Source organism: Cryptococcus depauperatus, chromosome 2, assembly GCF_001720195.1.
Source record: "Cryptococcus depauperatus CBS 7841 chromosome 2, complete sequence".
NCBI lineage: Eukaryota > Fungi > Basidiomycota > Tremellomycetes > Tremellales > Cryptococcaceae > Cryptococcus > Cryptococcus depauperatus.
Genome location: NC_089469.1, coordinates 2,074,331 through 2,094,822, shown reverse-complemented (window position 1 = coordinate 2,094,822; position 20,492 = coordinate 2,074,331). Strand labels below are relative to the sequence as shown.

General features: G+C 44.4%; 6 protein-coding genes across 6 annotated transcripts; 3 read left to right on the top strand and 3 right to left on the bottom strand.

Moving 5' to 3' along the window:
- Positions 1-856: 856 nt before the first annotated feature.
- Positions 857-2,749, top strand: L203_102119 (glutathione-disulfide reductase; the record flags this gene model as incomplete). Its single annotated transcript, XM_066211547.1, has 10 exons — positions 857-900; positions 946-991; positions 1,041-1,120; positions 1,169-1,182; positions 1,238-1,247; positions 1,296-1,445; positions 1,495-2,265; positions 2,319-2,545; positions 2,602-2,661; positions 2,712-2,749. 10 exons carry the CDS (start codon positions 857-859, stop codon positions 2,747-2,749), a joined length of 1,440 nt encoding a protein of 479 aa, XP_066067644.1.
- A 215-nt stretch (positions 2,750-2,964) lies between these two features.
- Positions 2,965-7,139, bottom strand: L203_102118 (uncharacterized protein; the record flags this gene model as incomplete). Its single annotated transcript, XM_066211546.1, has 4 exons — positions 2,965-3,185; positions 3,249-3,969; positions 4,018-6,796; positions 6,847-7,139. The coding sequence occupies 4 exons, from the start codon at positions 7,137-7,139 to the stop codon at positions 2,965-2,967; spliced, it is 4,014 nt and encodes a 1,337-aa protein (XP_066067643.1).
- A 437-nt stretch (positions 7,140-7,576) lies between these two features.
- L203_102117 (uncharacterized protein) lies at positions 7,577-8,456 on the top strand (the record flags this gene model as incomplete). The annotated part of the gene is made up of 4 exons (XM_066211545.1): positions 7,577-8,122; positions 8,172-8,232; positions 8,283-8,339; positions 8,398-8,456. 4 exons carry the CDS (start codon positions 7,577-7,579, stop codon positions 8,454-8,456), a joined length of 723 nt encoding a protein of 240 aa, XP_066067642.1.
- Positions 8,457-8,900: 444 nt separating this feature from the next.
- Positions 8,901-11,805, top strand: L203_102116 (uncharacterized protein; the record flags this gene model as incomplete). The annotated part of the gene is made up of 4 exons (XM_066211544.1): positions 8,901-10,091; positions 10,142-10,302; positions 10,354-10,560; positions 10,617-11,805. 4 exons carry the CDS (start codon positions 8,901-8,903, stop codon positions 11,803-11,805), a joined length of 2,748 nt encoding a protein of 915 aa, XP_066067641.1.
- Positions 11,806-12,175: 370 nt separating this feature from the next.
- Positions 12,176-13,135, bottom strand: L203_102115 (uncharacterized protein; the record flags this gene model as incomplete). The annotated part of the gene is made up of 3 exons (XM_066211543.1): positions 12,176-12,487; positions 12,551-12,794; positions 12,861-13,135. 3 exons carry the CDS (start codon positions 13,133-13,135, stop codon positions 12,176-12,178), a joined length of 831 nt encoding a protein of 276 aa, XP_066067640.1.
- A 658-nt stretch (positions 13,136-13,793) lies between these two features.
- L203_102114 (uncharacterized protein) lies at positions 13,794-20,302 on the bottom strand (the record flags this gene model as incomplete). Its single annotated transcript, XM_066211542.1, has 15 exons — positions 13,794-13,798; positions 13,859-14,472; positions 14,523-14,578; positions 14,634-14,668; positions 14,722-14,814; positions 14,869-15,010; positions 15,067-15,540; positions 15,601-15,685; positions 15,737-15,891; positions 15,955-17,835; positions 17,885-19,675; positions 19,721-19,836; positions 19,886-19,910; positions 19,957-20,179; positions 20,229-20,302. The coding sequence occupies 15 exons, from the start codon at positions 20,300-20,302 to the stop codon at positions 13,794-13,796; spliced, it is 5,769 nt and encodes a 1,922-aa protein (XP_066067639.1).
- Positions 20,303-20,492: the final 190 nt, after the last annotated feature.

Sequence of the window (20,492 nt, the reverse complement as noted above, 5' to 3'; positions counted from 1 at the left end):
TGCTTCATAAGATTGCGAGGCGGGTAGCGGGAGATGAATAAAATGTCTTGAATGAGAACACCAGGAAGACGATAGGGTGTTTGTAATTACTCTCCAAAACGAAGGAATGTTGTAGAGCTGACTAAACAGGCCAAAGTTGATTACAGTATTCCCAAAGCCATGAGAGTAGCTGTTGCCTTGAAGCGGACCCCATCAGCATGTATATGCGTTTCATGGCCACATATGGCGCTTTTGCAGCGAGTCGGTCAAGTTAGCAGCGGAAATACATCCAGCAGTGAGCTCTCTTCCTTTTAAAGCATGACCACCGGTGTGTCTTCTCACAAGAATGCAGACACTATATCTTGATAGCTGTCGTATATGGGTATGCTTCCTGGCAATAAACCACTCTCAAGCTCTTCAGCGAGCTCGACAAGTTAAATGGTAGCCTTCATATTGCTCTCTCGTTTTCCGAGAGACTTGAATAACAATTGAAGGATAAAATGTAAATTGAAATGATGTGAAAAGGCAAATTCAGCATTTTTGATATAAATGTACTTACAAAAGAATTTTGATCACAATGTCGAAAAAATGGGATGCAAAGACCTAATATTTATCATTCGCGTGGAAAATTGAGAAAAAATGCCCAAAATCTCTTTTCATTTATCCGCAATGATTATTAACCATTTTCATAGAAATATTAAATTCATCCATTTCTTTTTTTTTTTCTTTCTCTTCTTCCACTTTCTTTACTTTGCATCCCTTCAAAGTGTACCTATTCAGTCCAATATTGCCTTTTGGCAGGGCCGGTCCGTTGTGCAGAGCCACTTTCCAAATCACAATCCTCAAGAGAAGCTTGAGCACGTCACTGATTGCAAGAATGCCCCCTCTTTCGAAAACTCAGGCAGAGGAGATTGGGGAATAGTATGTGTGGTTGATGGGAACAGGCAGATGTTGACCGAAACGTAGTGATTACTTTGTTATTGGTGGCGGCTCTGGTGGTCTTGCTTCTGCTGTGAGCATGTAAGATCTCTCGAGTAGATGGACACTGATTCATTCCAAAGAGACGTGCTAGTTCCTATGGTGCCAAAGTGGGTCTTGTCGAGGCATCTCCACGGCTGGGAGGGACTTGTGTGAATGTTGGGTAAGCCACGTCGGCATGATAATGGGCAGTGCTAAAGTATGAATGTAGATGTGTTCCCAAGAGTATGTACCCAAAGTGCTTCAGGAGAATGTGCTAACATAACGCTGCTCATTTTAGAGGTGATGTGGTATGTACAGCCATCTATTTTGCACTGCCACGTCTTACGGGTTGATAGGTACACTGCCGATGTAGCTGAAAACCTTCGTAAATCTGCTGCTTATGGGTTTGGAAAAGAGGGCGAAGGTGCCAAGATTGCTGCCGATTTTAAATGGACCGAACTCAAGCACAAACGAGACGAGTACATTAAACGTCTCAACGGTATTTAGTTAGTTGTGCATACCTTTTTCTGTATAGGTGACTGACAAGTGATCTAGCGAGAGAAACCTTGTTAACGACAAGGTCGATTATCACTCTGGCTATGCGTCTTTTCTCAATCCACACACACTTCAAATTGACGGTGCGGATGGTGAGAAATACATTGTCCGAGCCAAACACATTGGTATTGCCGTTGGTAGTCTCCCTACCCTTCCTTCAGAAGACCAAGTCCCTGGAGCTTCATATGGTATTAGCTCTGACGGATTCTTTGAACTCGAGACTCAGCCCAAGAGGGTTGCTGTAGTTGGTGCAGGTTACATTTCCGTTGAGCTGGCGGGAGTTTTCAATACTCTCGGATCGGAAACTCATTTGGTCATTAGGCATGATCAAGTTTTGCGAACTTTTGATCCGATGTTGTCTGAAGTGTTAGTGCCATATATGGAAAAGACTGGAATGAATGTGCACAAGAAGACCAACGTCGTCAAGGTTGAGAAGACTTATTCAGGTTCGCTCTTGATTCACTTTGATTCTTCCTGTGAGCCAATTGAAGTCGACACCTTGTTGTGGGCGATCGGTCGACATCCTCACACGGATAAACTTGGTCTTGATAAGGCCGGCATCAAGACGGACGCAAAAGGCAATATCGTTGTAGACGACTACCAAAACACCAATGTTCCCAACATATACGCTGTCGGTGATGTTGCCGGCAAGGCGTTATTGACTCCTGTAGCTATCGCAGCGGGTAGGAGATTAAGTAATAGATTATTTGGCCCAGAAAAGTTCAAAAATGATCACTTGAGTTATGAGAATATCCCTAGTGTCGTCTTCTCGTAGGTTCTTCCCGTTTATGTGATGCAAACGCAGGTTAATACGGTCTCGACAGCCACCCTACTATCGGTTCAATTGGTCTTACGGAGCCTGAAGCAAGGGCAAAGTACGGCGATGAAAATATCAAGATTTACAAGACTTCCTTCCGCGCTATGTCATTTGCTATGCTTGATGAAGACCACAAACAACCAACCTCTTACAAACTCATCGTCACAGGCCCTGAGGAAAAAGTTGTTGGATTGCATATCATTGGCGAAGGAAGTGATGAGATGCTTCAAGGCTGTAAGTTGTCAGGCTTTTTAGCTCAGAGAATCAGGCTGATGGGTAGGGGAAATCAGTCGGTGTGGCTTTCAAGATGGGCGCAACAAAAAATGACTTTGATTCTTGTGTTGCCATTCGTAAGTGCTCTGTCTACATACTACCTGGTATCACTGAAAAACGTCTCTAGACCCTACATCTGCTGAAGAGCTCGTCACACTTCGTTAGTATGCCGAGCTAGAATATACAAGCTTAGTTAAATATGTGTATTTGTGTTGTGGTTCGCCATCATCATTGTCATATATGCCATTAAAAGCAAATTAAAAAGAAAGAGTACACCTTGGGAATGGTTTTAGAACACTACAGCACAGTAATTTGACAAATAAAATACACATCTCATTTATCATTTTCCCTTCTCCTGTCCCCCTTTTTTGATGTTAATGTCAATTATACTCCACAGTAGTGCCCCACAGTGCCATACTCTTGTGGCTTGCCCCCGCAGAAACAGGCCTGACTTTTTTTGTCTTTCTTTCCTGTCTCCGCAATAACTCAAGATCCAATAATTGACACGCATCGCATTGCACTGCAAGTCGCTGGGAAGCTTCGATGGCTGATAAGATTTTGTGGTGTGTGGTTGATGCTGGTGGTATCTTGGTCGATAGTTCTGTCGTAACACACCATCAGTACCCATTTCACGTATCCTGTATAGTAAAGATATAGCACCCACCTTGAAACAGAAGCTTGTATCTGGAAGCCCGTTGAATAGGCATCAAGATAATATCTAAATAAGCCACCCTTTCGTCTCCTTCCTCCTCTTCTTCTTCGTGCATTTGCAGTGTTTCGTTTTTCCTCTTCTTTTTCTTTTCACTCTCCATCAACTTATTGAGCGTCTCAGTAATCCCGCTAACTATAACTCCTCCCACTTCCCCGGCCCAAAGTGCAACTTCTCTTGTGAGTGTCTCTTCCATTTGAATGAACGCCTGAGCCACGCCAAATGGTGAGACATCGTGTGAGAATGCAGAAGAGAGGTTGAGCGAGATGTCGAGCAAGGCAGGTAGGCGTACAAGGAGGGTGGTCAGCGCTGAAGTACTAGGTGGAATAGCGGTCAAGGCCAAGGTTGAGGTTTTCGGGGGTGTCAAGGATGTGTGGGAGAGAGAGAAAGTGCTAACGCGGCGGTTAGGAAACAAAGAACGCGTAGCAGAATCAACTAGAAGATTCGCCGCCGGTTGCTGACTCTGCTGAGGACGCTGATCGCTTAAAGAACTTCGTCGTTTACGCAAAATAGAGGGCACAGAGCCTGTGCGATTATGGCTCTTTGGTTGAGAAGCTGAGAAAGAAATTTCAGGTTGTTCACTGGCTGAGCTGGGTGCTGTCTTGCTGAAGAGGGGGACAGGTGACGTTGAAGTAAAATCTCTGTCTTTGGACTTTCCTGCAGCCGTTCTGGCGATCTGCACACATATCAGCTACGATCTGACGCTTGCAGGCGGTACGCATACCCTCAACCCTCTAGCTAACAACCTTGCATGCCTTCCTTCGCCCTGTACGATCTCTCTTGTGACAAACCAGGCTGCAATACTCTGTTGTTTAGCTTTGGTCCCAATTATGTCTCTTTGTTTCGACTTCATCAATACTCTACCCTCTTCGGTATCTATCTCCCTATCTCCATCCTCTTCAGGGCTTTTCGCCATCGACGCTAAAGATATTCCACCACCCAACGCCATCCTTGCCCTTGGGTCGCTCTCAATCCTAGCAAATTCCTCCAGCATATAAGCAAACTGACGATCATCTTTTATATGAACCAAACTCTGACGAAACCTCCTTCTAACCTCGTGTGAATGATGTTTGTGCTCATCCAGTGACAGTAAATGGGATTGATCCCGAGGGCTTGAAGGAGCAGAAGGAGAGTATGTGCGAGGAAGTTTGAAATAAGATGGGAGGGAGAGAAGCTCAGGAGGTGTGTAAGGTCCTAGGAGTGTACTCCACGTCGGCAATGAATCAGACAACTCTGGTCCATTGTCAGATTCGGTACCACTATAAGCTGTGCCCTCTTTTGGTTGAGTATATGCCTCTTCAACAAACGGGGAGTTTGCTGTACTATGCGAACCCGGAATATCAATGTTGGACGTTCGTGTACTAGTACTGGCACTGGGGCTGATGCTGGTTGATTCTGAATTTGGGCCAACCATTAATAAACCTGCGGACGTAACTGTTGAGGCATATGGTGCAAAAGGAGGCGTTCTAGTCTGTGCAGGCATTGTATTGCTTCTCTTGGCTGATGTACCATGCTCCGATTTTATTCTATCTCGTAAAGGCTGAGAACGAGTAGGTGATAGGGTAGTGCCGCCTTTGATTTTCTGTTCTACCGAATGAGGCGTAAAGGTTTCTGGAGAAGCGGTCATCAATTTTGTCGCCCTTCTCGTCAATGGCGATCCCAGACTGGCACTTTTAAGGTCTTTAAAATAGGATATGCCAAATGCAAAATCACTTGTATCTCCACTTCCACTGACTCCTTCATTGGCAAACCCCTTGTCTTCGGTGCATGTTTTCTTTCCTTTTCCCTTTTTCTTCTTCTTACCCGATCCTCTGCCCATACTCAGCTTTCTCAACATTTTGCCGAAACTAGTAGATCGCTCAATTGGCAAAGGGGTTGGCTTGCCGGGTGAGACCGGTTGCGAAGGTGGTGGAACAGTGGTAGATTGAGACATGGGCGTACCTAACGACTCTCTGGACGCAGGGCCCAATGTTTGCACATCGGGCCGTTCAAGGGTGGGCGAGATGGACAAATGCCTAGATTTTGAATAGTGATGCATAATGGGAGGGAGATGTGGTGGGGGAGGAGCTGGTCGGGAGTGATATTCACGTGTGTGATGGGATGTTGAAGGCGGCGACAAAAGACCATCTTTGTCGCTCAAGGCAGACCGTTTTGTAGGGTTAATGATGAGGCTGGAATCAATATTTGGAATTTGTGGACAAAAGTTCTCTGACATTTGAGAGAGTTGATCAGACACTGCAGACCTTTTATGTACTCCCTCCCCTCCTTCCATTCTTCTCGATCCGCTTGCATCCTCAGTAGGAGACAATGCGATTGCATGAGCTTGAGAAAGCACAAAAGGTGTGGCACTAACAAAGTCTCCGACACTGTACGCAGAGTTTGTCGCAATACTAGCAGAGAATGATGGAGAGTGAAGCCGCTCAGTGGCGGAGTCACCAATATGAAGAAGTGAGAGATCAGGGGGGTTGTGTTGAGGTAAGGGCGTCAATGAGTCTGGCGATTTGAACTTGTCACTCGATATTTCTTTGTGCAGTTTGGGACTAAATTCCGTCTTGACACGCAAGGCCATAGTGGATCCATTCGGGGCTACTGTATCTGATGAGCTGCCTTTGGATGCTGTCGGGGACCCCTGTGAGCTTCTGCGATATCCCTGTCTACCCAGTGACAGATCTCTTAATGGATATACCGCATTATCCTGTACCACTTCCTCGTTTACCAAATGCACCATCTCGTTGCTTGTCACCTGGTTTATCCCTTCTACTGGCATTCCAAACTGCACGCCCTCAGAAACAGCCCCGATTTCCTTATACGGCACAAAAGCTATGTGGTGATCAGAAGGTGTGATAAGCATCAGAGATTCTTCAGTGGAAGGACCTGCTGCTGAAGATGACGAGGCATGAGAGGTGGCTGTAGATGCATTACGGTTGAGGAAATAGTACATGTCTGAGGCAACGCGTTCTGGTGGAGCAGCGCCCTCTGGAAGCGGCAATGTACGGCACAAGGGAGACAAGGAGGGCAGGGGAAGTATTGGAGGAATAGGACTGGGATCGGTGGAAAAATCGTGAATCTGTGATGAACGCGAAGATGCATCATAAGATGTGTAAGGGTTTGCAGCTGCACCATCTGCATTGGCAGGATCAACTGGATGATACTTGTCTAGAGTCGCCAACATTGGTCTTTTCTTTGTTAACTTGTTGGGAGCACCCTCCTTATGAGACGACCGCCTACTGGGAGGAGCCATCATCACTTGGGAATTCGGTGGGTAGTTACTGCCTTGTAAAATGACTTGTGCTGCCAGCGTCGTTTGCAGGCGCGATGCCGTCCCCGGTAGTTCATCCGTGGACACTGCCAACCCTATCCGGGACTTGGTTGGAAGCGGCTCGACCAACTCAGAGGGAGATGCCGTAGACTTGTCCCAAGAGTCAGATGGTGTTACAGGCGGCAGAGAATAAACTTGAGAAAGCAATGGGTCATTTGCAGCCGCATCTTTCACACCATCAACGCTATACGACATGAGCATATACCAAACCTATGCGCTCACCTAGACATCAACATGGGGTCAGCTTCTCCCTCACTCCCACTTGTCGTTTCCCGAGCCATTATATCACCTTTAAAGCTTCGCATACGCCCAAATGTCCAGCCATTCCCAGGAGTATATGAGCTCGGAGGGTATTTTTTCTCTCCAAATTTGCTTCTCCTCTTTCTGGACAATCCAGGTCTTGTCGGCGACGTTGGACGAGCTACGTCAGTCTCTGTGGCCGGCTCCGTCCAAGAAGTGTTGACAGAGGGCGAGGTCGACGAGTGGCTACCCAAAGTCATACTTGAAGACATCTTGACGAGTTTCATAATGTGATTGAAAAATAGAAATCAACGTGGAAATGTGGTTTACACTTTAGAAATCATCTTTTATATCTTTCAAAGACATTGTAAAATACAGTGACAAAAAAAAGAAAAAGAATTCTCAGGTATATACATTTTGTTCAAACTTGCTCTGAGCTAATTTCTATGCGTAGTACATAAGTCGTGACGCCACGATTTGATTACCAGCGGACATCGCCGCCGATGGACAGTATTAGTATTTGAATTGTATCCTTTGTAATGCCATTTTGTAATAGAGTAAGTCATTTTTGTAACGATTGAGTAATAGTCGCGACTGATTTGTTTATTCTTCCTTTCATCCATCTACAACAGTCTTTGGCTTGATCCTTTCAACCTCTTATCCTTGTAGCTGGATGTAGGTAGATTGGAAAGATATTCTCATCTCTTCTGCATCTATCAACGAGATGCGGGGAAGGGAAGATTCATCCTCTGGCAGCACAACACCTGTAACTCCTCTGTTTTCTCCAGGCGAACCAGGGTGGGATCACAGTTCCTCTGGTCCAAGTTCAGATGGCGGGTATGAAGATAGAGAAAGTGTTTTTTCATCTTCAGGCGATACCGATTCACATTCAAGTGTTACCTATCCACATAAAAGAGACACCTGTCTAGATACAAGAGAATCTTCTTCAGGCTCAAGTGCTACCGGTTCATATACAGGTGATACCGGTTCAAATACAAGAAACACCAGTTTAGATACAAGAGGATCTTATTCGAGTTCAAGCGATGCCGGCTCAGATACAAGTGATACCGGTTCATATATAAGCGATACCAGTTTGGGTACAAGAAATACCAATTCAGATACAAGAGGATCAGAAAGCTGTCTACAGAGTCCTGGCATAACCGGTCAAGGTTCAGATAGCTACCCACCAAGCAACCTGTCTGGGGGGTCCTCACCAATCACGCCATATAGACCTAGAGGTTACGATTCATTGGAGGAATTACAATTAAAGGTGACGATGACATTTCCGCAACTAAATTGATTCTGATTTATAAATGCAGAACCAGGACAACCACTCAATCCCACCAAACACGCCACTTAGTCCTATACATCCCAATTCAGGTAAGCAGGTATGCCGAATCATCCACCTCATACTCATTGGGGTGGTTTAGGATACGAATCAGCCGGGAATTCTCCCACTAATAGTAGACTTCCAGTCTCAAACCCAGGTAAGTCTGGTACAGCAAAGAGTGACTGTCTGATACTCATCATTTTCCTCAATCGCAGAGACCAAAAAGCGCTTTAGAGAGATCAGAAACATATTTAAACATGTCAAAGTAAAATGATGAATGTGCCGTACAAACAACCAAACAAAACTACATCTATGCAGACCATAAGCATAAATTCGTTATACTCATCGTTCAAATAGAAACAAGTCACTCTCAACTTGTGACTGACCTGTCCAGAAACAAGAGCACTGATTTTCTAATGCCTCTTGGGTTCTTTTATACTGTTTTTTGAATTATCTGTTGATGATTTACTTTATAAATTGGTTCAATTGATTTTTTAAACATTATTTTTAATTTCTAATCATTTTTAACTTTTTATACAACTTTTCTTTATCTCCAAGCCAAAAGTACCTCTGCCTCCACTTTTGTCATCTCCGGAAAGTGTCCCGATCCGCCAAACCACATTAACTGTGTTTATCATCTTTTTCCTTTCTCTCTTATTTCTCCTTCTTCTTTTCATTCTGACAATTACATTTTGCAGGAAACGGCGACATATATGCCATGCCGGGAACACTCCGTAAATGGGTAGGCAATAGAGGACCGACAATCATCACCAACCCCGTTCAAGGACAAGGACATGACCAGGTAGTTGACCCTCTGTCCGCCCAGTACACGAATGAGAGATTATGGGGAATTGAAAACTTTTCAAACACATGCTATTGCATCTCTGTGCTCCAAGCGCTCTATGCCTGTCAGCCGTTTAGGGAGTTTCTCGAAGCATATCCCGATATCTCGCCGCCTCGGAGACCTATAGCGCCTTCAGAACCAGACAAAAAGTATCCCGACGGTGAATGGGATGGATCTGTCCCAGGATGGGACCCATGGGTACGTCTCAACAAGCAACACAAAGCGTTTTCTGGATCGGAGCAAGTGACACTGTTAAGCCCGTCGGGCGGGAAAGAAAAGAGGAATTGGATGGGAAGAAAGACGTCTACGATGGGCAATGACAACACGATTCCTACCCTTGGCCAACTGCAAGCATCCAATCGAGCGGAGCGGGCAGCCTTACCAGACCCCTTTCCTCATCTATCTGACCCGTTGTTTGTGAAGGGTACGGATGATCAACCGAAACTTTCTCTCTTTCAAACCCTCCAAACGTTGTTTTATCACTTTTCTCATTCACCGCCACATTTGCCTATAAAAGGCAAGGGAGAGACGAGAGAGACAGAGGCAGCGTTAGTGCAGTTTGACACAGTGGAGCAAGTTCAGGCGAGTGATTCAAACACTGAAAGCCAAAATGATACAGGGACCGTTCCCAACCCACGGCCTGTCACGTCAACATCTGCAACACTACCTGCAGAGCAAAGAGGAGTTTCATCTCAAGGTGCTGTTTTGGGACAACCTCAGAGCCAGCCACCCATGAAACTAGCATCGTTACCGCATGACTCGACCGTACGTGAATCAGGCCCATGGCGGGCCGGCCAAATTGGCTGGGGTGTAGTCCGGCCAGATGATTTCATTGATACGGTCAAAAGCAAATTTGAAGCATTCAACAACGGACAACAGCATGATGCGCATGAGTTTCTTGGGATCCTTTTAAATACGTTGTCGGCAGAGATTGAAGAAAAGGACAAACAGCTAAAGCAAGAGGGAAGACAAGTGTTGGACACGAAGCCTTGGGCAAAGACTTTTGTGGAACTGTTATTTCGAGGAGCGCTGTCCAATGAGACTAGATGTGTGAGCTGCGAAACGGTTAGCTCTGGTTCATCATTTGACATTTAAATCGCTGATTTTTTCTATAGGTATCGTCCAGAGAGGAGACTTTTCTAGACTTGTCGATAGATATTGAAAGTCACACTTCCGTCACCCAATGTCTTCGACAATTCTCGGCCAGCGAGATATTGACGGGTAAAAACAAGTTTTATTGTGATTCTTGCTGTTGCTTACAGGAAGCTGAAAAGAGGTTTGCTCTTGCTTTCTTTCGTGTCCCTTAAACTAACGCAGCATATTCTAGCATGAGAATCAAACATTTACCTCCCATCTTGACCCTCCATCTCAAACGATTCAAGACCTGGGTGGATGAAAATGGTCGTTGGGGAACAACCAAGCTTCTCTATCGGGTTCAATATCCCCGACAACTTCGTCTTCCAAACACCACAGAAGATTCAGCCAACCCAGATCAGCTATATGAGCTGTTTGCCATGATGATCCATATTGGAAAGTGAGTCATTTTCTCATTGCCATGCTGTGACTGTCGGGCTAATTCGACTATGATAGTGGTTTGCAGCAAGGTCACTATGTAACTGTCAAACGTACACCTTCAGGTCAATGGGTTATGTGCGACGACGACAATATCGAGCCCATATCGGACCAAGATTTACTATATTGGATGGGCGATCGGCCAAATGGCGCTGGCTATGTTCTCTTTTACCATGCGGTAGACGTAACAGCTCAATCGCTGGGGTTAAAAGTGGACCAGCGAGAACCTAGTGGAGCATTCATTCCTATGGGTGAAGGCGTCATCTCGCTCAATGGAGATAGAAAGATCAACGGGGATGCAAGTGATGTAGGCGAGAAAGAAAATGGTTTAAACATGTCTATGTCTCTATCAGCAGGAACCAATCATTCCTCATCCAATGAGCCAACCCCGGCAAAGTCTCCAGTGGCTATGAACGGTGTCTCAGAACGTCAGTTTAACTTGCATGCCAAATCACCCAGTCCTTCACAGACCTCAAACACCACAACCAGACCAGAATTGAGGAAGGAAGAGAGCAAGAAGTGGTATCGTATGCCTAGCAGTGGAGTAAGCGGGAAAGAGAGGGATAGAGATAAGGTCACAAGTCATGTTGCCAACAGCAAGGAAGAGACTGGTAGCTCGTCCTCACGTCCATCTACAGGTCATACCACTACTTCAATAAATGCCCCATCAGAATATAGTGTACCTATACACAACGTTCATGTGTTGGCGTCCAGCGGCACAGGTGCTATGCCTTCCAATATGTCGAGTTCTGTCATTTCGTCTTTTTCCGCAATCTCTGCATCCACAGGCAAATCCTCCTTACCAACCCATCCCCAAACTTCTCGAAATTTACTAGAAGCCACGTCTATCGTTACAAGCAATAACCCTACAAGCAAGAGTACAGCCTCATTTTCTCCCTCTCAATCTCCCCCTCAACCTTCCCAGTCTCCTGCGTCCCCTTTATCCTCTCAAGTTTCCTCCATCTCAATTTTGGGCCGTAAAGCGAGACCTACAAGTAAAGGTAGAGATCATAATGTTCCCAGCGTTTTCGGTGGCTCAGCGACAGGGAGCTCGGTAGCAGGTTCATCGGGAGGATCGTATTCTGGAGGCGGCGGTCTAGGGAGGAAACTTTCGGGTATGGGAGGCAAGTTAGGGAGAAGTGGAAGTATAGCTTTCGAGAAAATGGGCTTTGGGAAAAAAGATGGGGTCCAAGAACAGAAAAAATGATCGCCAGGTGCGAGATGAGGATATGTATGGGAGAGGGAATGATCTAAACAAGTCATCAAAACTGAAAACGTCTAAAACTAGACGAGGCTATATAGTTAAGTTTTCATTCTGTTGATTCTTTGCTTTGTATCTTTGTAGAGGTGTACACGATCGAAAAATGTACATATTTGGGGATGTAACCCTTCTGTACTTAACAACTCATACCACAAAAGTACATGGTGCTTGTCTTTTAATCTGACAATACAATCGTCACCTATAGCCAACGACTGACAAGTGGGAAAAAATCATCAATCTACACATCTCCACCATCCCTTCATAAGCACAAAGACAGCCAATAGAAACAATAACGCAGAACCAACCACCCACTCGACTATTGCTTGCCTAGTCCCCAGACATTGATACATCTCTCTTCGAAAGCTTCCACCATTTTCTCTGCAACCTTTGGTAGTACCGCTTGACTAGCGATTCTATGCAATGGATTGATAAAACTGAATGCCAGATCGATTGTCAACAGTGTCGGGCCCAATGTCGGGTCAGCAGGTTGGACGGAACTGGGTGGTCGGATGGTGGATAAAGGAACGGAGGGCTTATGGGATGGATGTGGAGATAAAGTAGAAGCAGGAGCGAATGTCCATGACGTTGTCAAGGTTTTAAACATCGGTGTTGTATTAGATGCGGTTGCCTAAAGTTTCAAAGTACGAGATGTCAGCATCTTGAAAACCGTGATATGCAAAAACCAACATACAATAACACTCTCAAACGGTTTTCCAACAACTTTGCTCACATACCTCTCCTCAAACCCTCCGAAACCTACTGCTAGCTCTGCAAGTACCTCAAATGGTTTATCTCCAGGTTTCCAGCCGACCCATTCCCTTGCCGAAGATGTAGAACTGGACGGAGCAAGGACGGTGGAAGATTTGCAAAAAGGGATAAAAGCAGCGTAAGATGGGACGTCTGAAACGAGAGAATAGAGCTGCTCTTGAGAGTACCTGCGGCAACAAGCGTCAGATGTAAAGTCCTAAAAGTATAACAATCGCACGGCCAAGGGGACATACGGTAAGATCTTTCTGGAATGAAATCTCTGCACTTCCCCGTCAATCTCAACCCCTTGTACACACTCACTCTTGCTCTCTACAGGCGGTTGTCCGGGAACAAGATTTGCGATTTTTGTTAGATCAGGTAGAGAGAAAAATGGCCGTTTTTGGGCGTGAATAGGGGATGTAATCATGTGGCGAGATGAAGAGGTAGAAGGGGCAGCAATACCACTCAAATAAAACGAGCGGGCAGCGACAGATAGAAAGGGTTTTGATGTGCGTACAGGTGAGATCATTTTGTCTATAACATAAGCAAAAAAAATAATCAGTGACAATGTAAAAGTAATAGTAAGATAAAATGGCCACTGGGAATGTCTGGGAAAAAGGTAAGTTGTGACGCAATCATTTTTTTTTTTGTTCAAATGGCAATGTTGATTCTTCACAAGTAAAAATAAATGAATGCTGATATAAACAACTATCTTCTAGCTCTGATGAGCCCGCTCTCCACATCCAGTCCCACCAAAGCGTACGTTTGGAGCCCGTCGTTCAAACAAAGTATAGGATAGGCCAATCCAGCACTGGGATCTCTCTAATCTGTTGCCTTCTTTAAAGGTGTATATATTATAATTGGTAGTTGATTAGAAAGGTTGAGCAACGACAACATTCCTAAAAGTGCCTCGTGGTTTGTACTTTATAATTCTGTGCAGGACGGATGGAGCTCGTACCATTGATCAAGACTTGGCTGGTGATATCCTGTTACTATAGCCGTAGAAAACTGTTGGATGGATATCCACGTCAGCATTTACAAGTAGATGAAAGTCAATGCAAAATCGTTCATAGCGATAAAATAAAACTGCAGGATATATACTGTACACGGCTGTGGGTCCGTTATGCAAACTGTTGATTGTCCGTCTATTACATGCTGTTGTTGAACTTCGTCAATCATTGATCTCGTCAATCTGTATCTCGGCATCAGTTGAAATTAATTTCAATGGCAGAAAAGCGTTAAAAGTATCTACCTGTGAGGATTTTTTCTAAGATCCGATTGATGGCATCTCTTCTGTCTTCCAAACCAACTCCATACTTTTTCTCCAAGGCTAGTCTCACGCCTTTTTTAGTCATCTTGTCAAGATCTGCATCTTTGCAAATGTTTCGAATTGATGACTCCAATTGGGCATCACTGATGGCTTTTGAGCCCAGGTAATCCAGTGAGGCCGCAAATGTTTCACTTTGGACTGTTGTCTGCGGCTCTGGCGCCTGCGTTGCTAGATTTTCATACGATCTATTCTGATTGTCGTAAAGTTGAGTAGTAGAATCAGGACGTGGTAGTGTTTGGAAGGAGCCTCCATAGTACATTTGATGATAAGGTGAAGTCTGCACCTGACGATTTCCTTGCCAGGGGCTTCCAGCAAATGGATTGACATCGTCATGGCGTGATTCTGTAGATTCTGGGTGATATCGCTGGTCTTTCATCTGCCTATTAGAGTACATTGATGGAGCGTAATAGGATTGGGGATGAGGATTAGTGAAACCGCCGTAGCTCATGATTGACTGGGGTCGGTGTTCATAGCTCTCCTTGTTCAGTGGTTGATACGTTTCCGAGTTCGCTGAATCATGATCCCAAAGTTCATTCCTGTAGATTGTTCCATTAGATGTAGTTCTATAGAAAATGCCATGACATACTCGTATTCTTCCCAACTCTTTAAAGGTATAGATTGAGAATCGAATTTCCCTTCATCCTAGAAAGTGATATGGTCAACATTGTTGTATAATTATCACTTGTCTATAGCTTACATGAATCACAATCTTCTTTCCCTTGTCACCAACAACTGTTCCAATGAATTATTAAGAAAAGCACAATAGAAGGTATGTATCAATTTACCTAATCGAGTAGAACCCCAACTGAAATCATCCATCTTCCAGAAAGAGTACAATGGTAAGAAAAAGGAGAAGGCGGGGATAGCAAGGATATAGACTTGCCAGACATCAGTCGTACTTATTAACATGAAAAGGCACGAAAATCACTTACAGACCATCCATGCTACCATGTCCCATCTCAAGCGGAACACAAAGACAAGAGCTTGTAAGCCATAGATAGCGGCAAGCATGATTATACTGAGAATGGGAATGCTCGAGCCATCGTGAACAACCAGATAAATCAAGTACCCAATCTGAGGTGAACCAGCATCAGTATAAGTTATAATTAATGCTACATAGTGCCACTCACATATGCGACAGTGACAGGCGCCACAATGGTCGAAACAAGATCGATGAGCACTACGAATCGCATGGAGAAACAACAGAAACCACAAAGTTGATCCAGAAAAACAAGCTCGGCAAGGTTGTGAACAGTCGAGTTGATCCATCGTCGCCTTTGACTTAACAAAACCTTGATAGAGTCAGGAGCAACCGTCTGAGCATAAGCGTCCCGAACAAACTTGGTCTTGTAGTCTACAAAATGCTTCAACACCAGAGTCGTCAAGTATCGATCTTCTCCTAAATGCAACAAGTTTTTGAGATGCAGAGTGTCGACACGATTCTCAGAATAATCCTGGATTACACCATTGGCAATGAACAAAGGCTTGTTATTGTCGGGGGATCGTAGTCGGTACATTGAAAAACAACCAGGCAGACATGTGATTGAACCGAAAAGACTTTCAAAAGCTTTGGCAAGGTGATGCGAGATGAAATATTCGTATACCTATCACAAAAAGAATTTATGAATTTAGAATAATCATACTCATAACATAGATCAACTCACCTGCGACATTGTCACAATGGACTGCTTAGAATTTGCAATTGATGTTTCTCCACATACGCCAATAATCTTCTTGTCATGCATCATTCTGTTTAGTAACAGGTCAGTAATCAGTTACGAAAATTTTGTTATCACTTACGCCGAGACCAATCGGTTCAAAGACATTTCATCCACGGTAGTATCGGCATCAACCATAAATATGTATTCATAAAAGCTAGGATTGACACCAATGACGTTTTTGATTTGGTGATACATCTCAAGCTCTAGAGGATTCATAAGGGAGTTGAAATGAATCTATGACAGTTATAAGTCTTCTTTTATCTTCTTTATTGCCCAAAACTAAATCGAATCACCCACCTTGTTGAGAAAATGCATAATTACCATTTGTGAATCACGTTTTCCTCTATTTCCGGGCTTGGACCTCTCGTTTGGCTTTCCAACCTTCACAACAACAAGATACGGAACAACATGGCCTGCACATTCGTATAATCCAGCATAAACCTTGCCCATATTGTGCTGTTTAGCACCCTCGCCAAGGGACTGGAAACTTAGAGGCTCAGCATTGGAGTTGGGATCGACCCCCAAGATATCGAGAACAATGGCAGGCGTGGGTTTATCGTTTCCATAACCCTTGATGTTACCATCACAGATTACCATGATAAGCTTTCGTTTGTCATCATACTTAAGCTTGACAAGTGAGTCAATAGTACGTCGAAGGGAGTCTTCTCCTTCAGTATAACAGGGTACTTGGCAGATGACGAATTTGTCATGGTTCTCCGGCGCTCGTTCGGAGCCAAAGTGTAAAGCAGCCAAGAACTTGAAGCCAATAATAGCAAACATCACGATACTAAGTGCAAGAAGGATATAGGTGGAGAATTGACACTGAGCAGAGTCTCGTGTGTCCAATTTGCCAAGGATAAAGAGATTTCGAAGGCACACTTTTTGTCTCTCTAGAGCGTCTGAACCGATGGTTGAAGACATTTCGTCCAACAGTTTCGTGATGTCTTTTCCGGAGTTGTACTTGAACAAGGAAATCACTTCATCTGCCATGAACTGGCGATCGGCCTGATCCTGTGCACTCAAATTAACTCCATTAGGAGCTTTGAGTCCTCCTCCGTTTTGTCGGATATAATCAGACATGTCATAGACCAAATCATTATAGATAGCCACTGCCTTACCTGATGCAGCCATATTCTTAATGTCCTTCCTACTGTGACCCATAAAGCCTACTCGGAACCTATGACGCATCATGATCATCATTTCGGAGTACCAATCTGGTCTTGAATCATTGGTAGATGCCCTAAAATCGTGATATTGGGCAAAAGGCTCGGAAGTGTTGGTGGAATCAAGAGTCACAAATTGACTGATCGAGCCAGATTTGCCCCCACAAAGGGCTGACACTTGGACAGGGAAGAGTTCGGAGGCATCAAGTCCACCATACTGCATAATGCTTTTTGTTGGTACTACAGAAACGGTAGTAAGATGCGTTGAGGCAAATTGCGAAAGATCAAAGACTTCGCCTCGGATGGCAACAAATGCGTTGTTCGGATTTTGCTTATAACTGTGGCTTGCAAGCTCATTAGTACTGTAGACATGCTGTCTAGGGCAGATAAGAGGACCGAGAATAGCGATAACGAAAACGGTACAACCACAAATAAACCAAATAATCATGTTGATAGCCAGTTTTTCACGCCAAGCTTGACGGATATCTTGTCTCTTCATCCTTCCAAGCTTAGACAATATAAATGTTGGAATCCAGAAAGTTAATATGGTACAAAGCCACACCCAACGTCTTCTTGCCATAGATTCCCTGTACTCCTCTTGAACCTGATCTTCCTCATATGCGTCTTTATCAAGCGGATCCTTTTCGCCTTTGTGAATGGCGTCCGAGAACAAGCTGCGAGATGAGCTATAGCCTCCAAGCTCGGCATTTGACTCTGTGCCAATATCGGGAGTAGTGTAGGGTACTACTGTGCTTGCGAGATCATCCGCGGCGTCATAAGGATCTTGTAATGGCTGGGCGTGATGCATGAGGGGCAAAATCGAAGAAGAGTCATTTTGATGATAGCTGTGTGGTGGTGGTGTAGGGGAATAGGCCGATGAAGAAGTTTGGTGAGGAGAAAAGGGATCGATTTGCAATTTTCTGGGTTGCCCAGTTGCAGAATCATCGTGAAAACTGTCTTCATCTAGTCGAAGGCTGTCTTCCATGAAGTGGAAAACAGAATGTGAGAAAAAAACCTTGCAAATCTTTCAGTATACTAATGATATCCTTCATTCGCCAACATACCTGCTCTAAGCCGATACCCATCTCAAATTCGTTGAGTTGCAATCTCTTTTTGAAATCTCTGAGCTTGTCAACAGGTTGTGCCGCGGCGATGTTTCGATCCCGGAATAATTTTTGATATCGAGTACACGCTTCTATGTGGGGCAATTGTACTTCCCAACAAGTCTGCAATTTCTGAGCAATCTCTGCTACACCTAAGCTTCTAGTTTGTCCTTTGACACTGCGAAGATCAACTTGGGATGGTAGTTGACTGTCATTAGGACAAATGCAAAAGATATACCACAATTGAGTCTGCTCAAACGACTGTAACAGGGATTGAATTGCAGAGAGATGCTGTCCGGCAATACAACGCAACTCCTTATCTGCGTATGATTCTTCATTGCCACCAATGACATTGTCCTCCTCCTTTTCAGAGATTGTCACCAGCGGTCGATCCTTTCGTTTCCTCATAGAAGGTGCTCGGACGGGGCGTACTGGTTGTTGGGCCGCTACGATGGTAGAATCGCTACGAGGATGAGATTGAGTAGCAATGTTCTTCATGGAGAATAAGCCCTTGATGAATGGATTACTAGATCCATGAGCCTCCACCGCTTCAGACGATAGATGTACATGTTGGGTGACATTGCCCCTGAGTAGTTGAACAATGTCGGTACTAGTTTCATTGGCATTCTTTTCCAGGAAATTTGCGGTGCTATAAGTGACAGGACCATTATAGTGATTAATGGTAAAAGAGTTGGAAGATTTCCAACCCTGTGAAGAAGAAAGAGAAATGGACGGATGAGTACCAAATCTCTTCCCTAGAGCATCGAGCAAATTGCTCTCAGTCTTCTTCTTCTGGGACAAATCGTCCATTAAGCCTATCAAACCGCCTCTAGACCCACTGAACATCTCTAAACACTCTGAATTGTCAAAATAGGGGATCCTGTTGAGTGACAGTCTCTCCTTTTGGGCTTCCTGAGTTGGAGTTTCGTGAATACGGAAAAGAATCCAATTATGAAGTCTTTCAGCTCCAAAGTTGAGACAAAATTGATCAAGTGAATTGCTCATTGGAGTTGGTCCAGATCCTCTCTGTATACCAGGTAGATCTAACAGAGCAATAAAGGAGCCAAAGCTGTCCTTACAAAGTTTTGAATTGATATGCTCGTTGAGCCAAGAAAACAACAAGGAGAAGAGAGTCCTCGCAAGTTCATCTCTGACTTGCTCTGCTTGTTCGGGACTGAGAAAAGTTGTACAGACTTCCTTGCGGACCATAATCGTTTTGAGAGAGAACAGCTCGGCAAGAGCTTCCGGCGATACTCCTAAGAATTCTGCAGCGATAGCTATAGTATCGTAGTTGGTCACAGACGCTCCTTCATGAGAAGGATCCGTGCTGGCAGCGAATTGTAGATTCCCGATATGAAGGATAGCAGCGAGGAGCTGAAAAACTTGGGCAACCAGACGGCTCGACATACCCAGAAGCTTAAAAGCTTGTTTGAGTTGAACGAATCGCTGTCGGTCTTCAACGCCTATGCGATGAACACGGCACTGAAGATAACGATACTCAGAAATGTCACCGAGTTTGAGAAATGACCTCTCTTCTGTGGGCAAGCCGCTCAAGAGGTAATAAAAAATATGAAAGTTGCGTTCGCCATTAACAGGCACTTGAGAAACTCGTGATCGTTCAAAATAATACTGTATCGTCTTGAGGCCTTCCAGTCTACCACGGGCGCTGAATTGAAGCTCGGTATAGGCACCAAATCTGGAAGCATCGTCGTTGGAAAGAGTGTGAGCATTGCCAAAGCATTTCAGAATAAACTTCAAGCTATTAGCCAATATTTACACAATCGCATACAAACTTACTTCTGCGCTGGAAACTTGTAGTCCAATTTTTGATCCTTTCTTGCTTGAGGTAGAAATGCTGACTTGAGAAATTGCCTCAATTGCCATTCTCTTGAGTTCAGTCTTTCCTGATCCCACTGCACCACTATGACGCGTCAGTCGCGTCTCGTAGTTTCGACAACTCACTTTGTGATGATGGCTTGGTCTTGTCCTGTTCTCTTCATGTTATAAAATGCACTCAAAGCCAGCTGAAACACATGAGGTTGCCGAGCATTCTTCTCTTTCAGAGAAGCCTCGTTCGTGCATCTGTAATACTCGTCTACATGTTGTGAGAGACTGGTTTCGCCATCACACGGTAAGACATTATATGGATTGAAGAAAACAAGAGCTGAGGGAGAGAGCAGTGTATACGGATGGCCTGCCTGATATCTCTCGTGCAGGGTGACAAGGATTGTATCTTCTGTCACCGCAGCGAGATTACTTTGGATCGACATCAGTGGAACACTTCAAAAATAACCACGTTACACACCATAAATCTGTCGTGTTCTGAAATCTTGATGCTGAATGAGACCCCGCCTGTTCCACGCCTACATCTGTAGACATTGTGCCACAGTTTTCTGCGTAAACGCTCGAGGTTAATTAAAATGCAGTATTATGAAAAATAAACAAAACAATGAAACGAAAGACAAATCTTAAAATAAAAAATAAAAAATAAAAAAATAGAAATAATATTCTTTTTTTTGTCTACTGTAACCGTGTGTGCAAAGTGGCGATGCAAAGGCGGCCCAAGCGT